The 8573-nt window shown below is 40.6% G+C and overlaps 1 protein-coding gene across 1 annotated transcript; it reads right to left on the reverse strand.

The window, feature by feature from the left end:
* Positions 1-934: 934 nt before the first annotated feature.
* On the reverse strand, positions 935-6481 carry uncx4.1 (Unc4.1 homeobox (C. elegans)). The gene is made up of 3 exons (XM_058770788.1): positions 4768-6481; positions 3894-4069; positions 935-2221 (listed from the first exon to the last, which is right to left on the reverse strand). Exons 1-3 carry the CDS (start codon positions 5024-5026, stop codon positions 1253-1255), a joined length of 1404 nt encoding a protein of 467 aa, XP_058626771.1. The 5' UTR covers positions 5027-6481; the 3' UTR covers positions 935-1252.
* Between the last annotated feature and the right edge of the window lie 2092 nt (positions 6482-8573).

Genomic DNA, 8573 nt, shown 5'->3' on the forward strand with positions numbered 1-8573 from the left:
ACTGCCCACTTGTACAGAATCTAAACTGTGTGTTGAGAAAATCTTTTAAGAAATGTGATAATTAAAGGTTTTGCTTGAAGAAGTATAGTTAAAATCCATTTCAGACCCATGCTGGGACCGTCTTTCCTTAGGCATCACCATATATTTATTAATTCACTTATGCTCCGCTAATATTTTCTAGCGCAAATGCTTCAGTGTGCCATGAATTTTGACCCTATAGGTAACATTATCAGACTATATTGGTCTATGTGTGTGTGTGGAGAGAGAGAGCGAGAGAGACAGTTGTGTGTGTGTGTGTGTGTGTGTGTGTGTGTGTGAGAGAGAGAGAGAGAACGAGAGAGAGGGGGGCTGCTCTTTTATAGAGCGACAAATGATCAATAGGCCGATAAGGCAGGAACATCAATGTACGCGACAGAACAATGAGGGATATCATCGAACATCTATCTTAATATTGCCGCCTACGCGTGCCCTGACAGGCCCGTGCGCCTCATGAAAATTCCACCCAGCGAATCACCCAGGCTGCGCGCGCGCACGCACGCACACACACACACACTCGTACGCTTGCAGCTGCCTGGGCTATTATTTCCCCATTTCAATCTGACTCGCCAGCCTTTCATGCTAATTCTATTATTGTTGGAAGTTTATGTGATTTCATATCGCAGGAATCGGTAATGTATAATAACCCTTCAGGCTAACAGAAAAAAAACGTATCCTCCCAGCCGCCACCGGGAAAATAATTACTTTCATATCAAAACTCCACAGGAGCTGACCGGGTCCTACCGCCCGCGGCGTGAGACCTCATTTTAACTGGAGGTTTTGAATGAATGAATTTGTTAAAGCAATAAACACGAGCCTGCTGTACAGCAGCCTCTCAAAGCGATAAACAAAATAGACATGCTAACTGTAAGCACTGAGGTGGCAATACAAGGTCTTTTCTTTCACAATATTTTATTCTTATTATTACTTATCAAAATGTTACATATATAAATATTTTCGATACTTTATCATTTATACAACGTTTGAGGATGTGTTGTTCTTGTCTGCTGCTCGTAAGCTAACTTGTAGCCTAAGTTCACAGAGAATTGGAACAGACATTTTAAGCCGACAGTTCACCTGAATCAAGAATAGGCTATCCGTTTTTGAAAAGTATAAAAAATGAAATTCAAACAGTCTAGTATACAAAAACGTATGGTTATCAGCTTTGGGATTGTGACAAGTCACTTGGCGCCACTGCTTCTGGCCTATTTATATTTCAGTCCATGTCAACATCCTCTCCATCTGTATTTGTGTCAGCAGAACTGCGGGTTTTCGTGTCTGAATATTCAGACAGGTTAGGAGAGATGCTTGCTTTCTGGCTAGAGTTTGTGACAGTGGACTCGGAGTCGTTTTCAAACTCCTTTTGTGGCGAATTAGATTCTGTGTAACATTTCTCTGAGCTTGTGTTTGAAGTTTGCATGGAAGAGTTCTTGCTTTCTCTTTGCAGCTCGTCGTTTGTGGCACCGGTGTCTTTGCACAAGTGTCTGATATTTTTCTGGTTTGAGGTGTCTGTCGTGGAACAGTTGTGACCCGAGTTTCCTGAATCCTGACCAGGTTTCATCGCTGTCTGTGGTACAATGAAACCCAGCGGCTGGGTAATGGGATACAGAAGGAAATGGCCTTTACCGACCAGTGGTCGCTGCGGCGGTAACTGAGAGAAATCCAGGATAGTTTTTCTCCTGGGACTTGAGTCGGCTAGTAAACTCTCCACACTAAATGGGTTGAGTTTCTGGAGCGTGGAGGCGCGTGTGATGCCGTTCGCGGCGCACAGTGCAGAGTTCCGCGTGGAGTCCATGGGCTCCGCTGACTCGTTGACTGTACCGGCTCTTTGGTGGCGTGGATGTTGGTCACACATATGTTCTGTTTGCTGTCGGTGCGCGCTAGGCTGAGGCCCGGTGTGCGGAGTGGACTCGCCATCGGTGCTCTGCGATACTCCACTGTCGCTGTCAGATCCGGGTGTGTGGAAGAGCTCACCTGCTAAGAGCTTGTTCTGAGATTTTAGCAGCTTGCGTTCCTGTTTCCGCTTCTTCTTTTCCATGCGCTCCAGCTCCCGTCGTGCGATCTCCTCTGGGTCCATCGGTTCGCCGCTGCAGGTCGTGGGGTGAGAGTTGTGGGCCGGTCGACCGGGCCCTTTCTTCGTGTTCTCCTTTTTGCGCCATTTAGCTCGCCGGTTTTGAAACCACACCTAAACAGAAAAGGTTGTGAATTCTTTACTCAGTTTCATAAGCAGGTAGGGTAACACTTTATTTTAAGGTGTACTTAATGTAATTACTGTTATAATAACAATAAATAATGCATAATTATATGCAAGTAACCCTAACCATATAGTAGCCTAGCCTACATGTAGTTAATTAATATGACTCAGTACTAAATGTACACCTTAAAATAAAATGTGACCGCAGGTATCCGACTCATGTAGGCTAATGAACATCCATTGGCAAAATTATAATGACAAATTTAAACAAATGTTTGAATAAATGCACCTGAAATCTATAAATATTTCGATTCTTTATCACAATATTATCATGTAATCACACATGATAGAATGGTGTCTTTATATTTAATTGTATGCATTTATTCAATTAAATAAAACAGCAATAGCCGATTTCTCATTTTAAAAAAAAGAAGAAGAAAAAAGAAAGGTCTGACAAGATGCTATAGGTTTCTGAATCGTCTTGTGTTTCTGTTTGATATACATCCAAGGTTCTCCAATAATATGCCTCGACTTGGACAGAGAAAATGTTTTCATCGAAGCATATTTCATAAAGCCCACAGCCACAGATGCGCTTGTCTTAATTGTCAATTGATTCAATGTAATGGCTCACTCTCAGTCTTTCAATTAAGCCTGGTTCTTGCGTGGCTAATTTGGGCCTGTTCCCCTAAAGTTCATTTAGGCGCGTATAAGCGCTAGGACAGATTTGGCCCAGAAGAGGCAGAGAGCAGCAGGCTCGCACCTCACACCCAGGCCCCTCACATGGCGACTGCCGTCTGTTCAGCGCTGATAACACGAGAGTTAGCATCCACCAGCAGGCTAGACGCATACTAACATAGAGACATCGAGGCTATACATGACAATAGCCGTGTATACACATAAAATGTTAATGTCGTTAAAATCTGTGAGCACGCAAGCCTAACGATAACGCAGGCTAATCTTCCTTAAGAAATAAGAATAATACAAAGCTAAGCTTTTAACTCCCCAAACAAGACTGCTTCTCATCCAGCGTCGAGTTTCTACAAAAAGAGAAAATGCAGACAAAGGCTACACGTCCAATGCTTACACAGTATAATTTGCAACCCACTGGCCTATTTTAGTTTAGTAAGAAATGGTAAAATTGATCACAAGTAATTGTATCAATTAAAATGTGAATAAGGGTGTTTTAATATATTAGGCAATAAAACAGGATATTATCGCTTTTAAACATCAGTCAGCATTTTAGCAGAATTAAATTATTGAATTGTTTATAATAATAATCTGCTTTAGAATTAACATGCATTTACTGCTCAGCTAGTGATCAGTCAACATGAATAAATTGTTATGCAAATCAGTCTGTTATATGATCGATTAATGCTTTTAGCAGATGAATTATTGGTTGAGCATTTAACATGTAGACCTTACCATTATTATAAAATGACTATCCTGTTGTCATGCATTTGGAAAAAAATAACTAGGCTTAGTTAATTGTTTAGCATTTAAAATACTACATTTTCAAATACATTAAGCTAACACTAAAAAATAAAATATATGATACATAAAGCTTGGCTATAGCTAACACTGTGTCTGATTAATAATAAATAGGCCATTATAATAAAGGTCAATGAAAGATTTTGTTATGACATAAAAACAAACCATCATTTACCTGAACACGTGACTCAACAAGGTCTAGACGTAGCGCGAGAGCCTCGCGCATGAACACGTCCGGATAATGGCTTTCGTTGAACGCTTTCTCTAGTTCCTCCAGCTGCCAGCCCGTAAAATTTGTACGAGTTCGCCTCCGTTTACAACCAGGGCTTTCCTTGTCGGGGTCTCCGGGATCTAGAACCACAGAGTCTGTCAGAACACGCGCATGCAAACATGAACATGCACATACACACTCCAGCAGTTCCACTTGGAACTGTATAGCCTACATAAAATTTTGTTGACATAATTTATATAAAACATTACAATTTTAAAACTACCCAATGGTTGTCAAATAAAACACTACAATAAAATGTCACACAAGTGTAGTGCCTGATGTACTGGCATAACTAATTAACCCGTCAAGTGTACTTTTAAAAATATAGGTCACAATAACATTTTGAGTGCTAATAATATGATTCTTAAAATACAATGGGATTATTGTTTAATGTCTCATTTTATTTCACAGTATTTTTAAGACGTTTATGAAGTAGCTATTTTATAGGTAATCCTTATATGCTTAATTACAATTGCCAACAGAATTTACACATAAACCAAACGGATTTAAACACACGAAAAATAATCTGTGGTTATCATGAGAAGAATATGACATTTCATTATTATCAATCCAAGTAAAATCGGCTTACTTTCCAGTTTAGGCTACCTGAACTCATAAAAGTGAAAAAGTGTGCGATTTAGAAAAACAAAAAACATTTCATATTTTTGGACGAGAGGCCTCGTGTAAATATTTTCCTAAAACTATTGACAATATAGGCTAACTGAATAGCCTGCTATATTCTGCATGGAATGGATGAAGCGGATAACCATTCACTTACCGCTGAGTTTATACGGACTATCCCCGTTTACACCACAACCAGATCCGAGCAATGGGTTGGAGTTTGCAACAGACGCCGAGCATGATCCGTTAAGTAATCCGTCTATAGAAAAAGGTACAGCGGCCGCCGATTGTAGCTGGTGTCCGGAGATATCGTAAACGTGATGGTGGCCGAGGTGATAGGGGAAACCCATTCCAACCATGCCTCCCAAAGAGCCTCCAAACTGGGCATGAGGATGCTCGAGGATCCGGCTATCCATTATTGCATCTCCGGGATCAGGGAAGCGTTTGTCTGGGCAAAACAAGCTCCAACTCTTCCCTCAGAGCGCATGCAGCAGCCGTGAAGGGACGTACGGCGTTGACATGCTTTGCGCTCCCGATTTAGGAATAAGGAGACCGAGGCAGGCGCGCGAGGTTTTCGCTCTCTCCTACTTTGTCAACATCAACTCTCCTCTTGTCCAAATAACTAGCTCTCGCGCTAGGGAATTCGCGACCAATAAGGAAGGTTAATCGTCGGTGACGTCAGAGCCACGACACAAACGTTTTCCATATCGATTGCTAATTATACCTGACATCCACCTCAATAAACAATACCAGCGCTGTCACAACACGACATGAGACATCACAACTAGGCGAGAGGGAGGGAGGAGAAAGGGGAGGAGGCGAAACCGGCAAATTGATTGATTCCCGACTACATTCTAAACAGCCGCTACATAAACACACAATGATTCTGTTCCAATAGCGAATAATTGTGGTGCTCTGAACGTCACATTAGTTATATAAAAGCAGAATAAACATACTAACAACCGAAAACGTCAAGTACCCCGTATCTGATAGCTACTTTTCAAGGAACGTCTGGCTCTCTCTGAATGCGTAAAATGATGTTCTCCTATTACGCGGAGGCATCGTGCCCTGAATAGAGTGGTCCTAGAACGGACCAAGCATCACCCACCCTGTTGCGAGCTGTCAAGATGAATTTAAAACTACAAGCACCTCAGCCTTTCTAATATCCACACGCCAGCGCGCTTCGCATCGTTTCAACTCATTTCCACAGTTCTGATTACTGTGGCCATGATCTCGGCAGGTGTTATGAAAAAATATCTGAAGGTGGAAACAAAAGTGAGTCTGACAGAATATCTGTGAGGGGGGAAGCTATATGAAAACAAACGTGTTTTCATAGGCTATTTCAGTATAGGGCTTTTAGATTATTGGGCCACTATAAACCATCACTGACATGTTTAAGCCATTTCGTGCAAATGATCGATTATGCTTTTATTCCACTTGTCATTTTTATCTAAAAGAGGGAGCTGTGGTGTGAGAGGGTCTTATTAATCAAGAAAATAAAATTATTCACATTTAAAAGAATAAACAGCTAAAATATTGACTTCTTTTAAATGTAAAGAACACTATTTCATTTAAGAAAGAATATATGTGAATTATTGCGCACACACGCGGTGAACAAGAATGTAAACTAAAAGAAGAATCTTTTTATCCGACTGTGATTTTGTAATGATTGTAAACATTTAAGTTCGCATGTATATTGAAGGTCCCCTGCCTCTATATATAAACGCTGTCCAGCACATGTCCACTTTTTTTTTTTTTTTGTGGTGTGTGTGTGAGAGCGAGAGAGAGAAGGAGAGAGATGGTTCTGAATACAGGATGGTAATCAATCCTGTTCATGTATAAAGTAAGTACACGGGTCTTTCCCTCTCCCTGCTCTCCTCCTCCATTACCGAGAATTAATTCCACTTTATTTATCCAATTTCTCCAGCTGCCAGAATGTTAATTTGAGTTGAAATTTCTCACCACTCGCTCGCTTGCGCTGACCCTCAGCAGCACCCGGATGGCGTGTAGTAATAACCTAAATCTTTCAACAGAGAGGCACGATAATTGTTACCTTATTAGCATGCAAATTGTTTAATTAATATTATTAAGAAGAAGCATATAATCCGTTCGTCACTTGACCCCGCAGTCTGTTGGCTGGCCGCCTCTCTGCATTTCAATGTGTTCATTTCAAACCAGCACTTTCCAAAAAGGGGGCTCTCTACAAGCGCTAGTCGTTTTCAAAGCACACATTCCCTGCGTGAGCGCGCGTTTGATGCTACTTGGTTTGTATCTCTCTCCTCCACTCTTTATCCCCAAACATTTCATCACTTCGCATACAGGAATTATGGAAATCGTTTCATTCTGCCCCTCCCAAGACATCTAAGTTCAATAATTGGCTTCTTGTCGTTTGCTTTTTGAAAACCGCTTCTTGAAAGGGCACCCCTCCAGTTCTGAGCAAGCGGTATCCGCTAGACGCACGCGGCTCCTGGGTAGACAGCCCTTGACATGCGGCCCCTGCGAAGCGTTGCAAGGCGCCCGTTGTTTTTAATCCGGCAGAGTGAGTGTGTCAGATGTGCGGGCTTTAATTAACTTGATAATAATACGTACGCAAGCCACACAAGGTCCAGGGTTCAGTGCGTTTCCACTTTTATCACACTTTCGCTATCTGTAGGCCTATATCTTACGGCGATATTATATTAAAAAATAATAAATAAATAAAAAATAAACCCGTGAATATAGAATCAACATGTGTCAAAATTAAACGCAACGCACTTGAACGTTTTTTTTCCTGAAGATTTCATTCGCACGTTTATATGATCTATCCATTCGGCATATACTGCATTAAGAACACTTCATCTGTGGTCATAAAATACTTTCGTATTTACACGTATGAATAAAAGGCATTTAAATAAGTTAAAGGGGTCCTACGTGTTTATATAGTTATATGTAGCCTGTTAACTTCAATAAAAAGTTCAGCCAGAAAGATGAAAAGGTTTGGGCTGTTCATAAACTCTCAGCACCCTGAAGCTTGAAACAAGGTATTTTTAAACGATAATCATAAATAACCATTAGGCTCGAATAAAACATTTTAATTAAAAATCAATATACTACTTTTGAAGGTCTTAATTGCTAAATTAACTTAATGTGAATTCATTTGTAGCTATCAAAACCGAGCTGCACATTAGTCGATGTACAGATAATTAGAGTGTGGAACGTAAATTAATTGTTGAAAGTCATTTGATTCACAAACGGAACCAATTAAAGTGTAAAATGATTTTCCTTTCTGTGTTTGTGTTTCACTCAAGCACAGAGTTTGGTGTTTTAGTAGGAAACTAGGCTATCCCACCAGGCAAATTTCCTTCTAATCCCGCTCAGCTAATCATGCAATTAAAACTTTCCCGCGCACTAATTATCTTCAATTGTTGGGCTGACTGCAGAGAAAGCAGAAAGTAAAAGCGATTGATTCCGAGTTTTAATTCAATGCATTCCTGATCGGGAGAGAAAGGGAGGAAAACGTAATTCCCCTTCAAATTACCTTATTCAGCCTTGACAACCTACAATGCCCTTCAGAAATCTTACCTTGGTCTGCATTTATGAGGTAGGGCAAAATGGAATCCTTTTAATAACAATAACTCAAACTTCTATTAGAGTAATAATTTCAATTCAATTAAAACTGACTTATCACCTTTTGCTAAAACGTGCTTAATATGCCAAAAATTATCAATGCTTGACGGACCCCGAGCAGGGATTGTCTAATTGTAATCGGCGAATCGAAGGTGCTTGTCGCTTCCCGTTGCCTCGCGCTGGTATGCACGGAAATAGAACTAATTTACTTGCCTCCCCAGGGAAATCCACTGAACAGATTAACATTTTCAAAATATAGTAATGATATCATATGAGCAATGGCGATGACGCCAATTTTTCGGAGCCTTTGTGAGAGTAATTTACATATTTTTACAGTCCACTATTTTCCCCCCGTTA

Source organism: Onychostoma macrolepis, chromosome 01, assembly GCF_012432095.1.
Source record: "Onychostoma macrolepis isolate SWU-2019 chromosome 01, ASM1243209v1, whole genome shotgun sequence".
Taxonomy (NCBI): Eukaryota; Metazoa; Chordata; class Actinopteri; order Cypriniformes; family Cyprinidae; genus Onychostoma; species Onychostoma macrolepis.

Excerpts from the sequence above, each read along its gene's own strand:
- uncx4.1 (XM_058770788.1), bottom strand. The coding sequence starts at position 5,026 with ATGGATAGCCGGATCCTCGAGCATCCTCATGCCCAGTTTGGAGGCTCT. Across the intron at positions 4,070-4,767 it reads TAGTCCGTATAAACTCAGCG|ATCCCGGAGACCCCGACAAG; the intron begins GTAAGTGAATGG and ends CTGTGGTTCTAG. Across the intron at positions 2,222-3,893 it reads TTGTTGAGTCACGTGTTCAG|GTGTGGTTTCAAAACCGGCG; the intron begins GTAAATGATGGT and ends TTTTCTGTTTAG.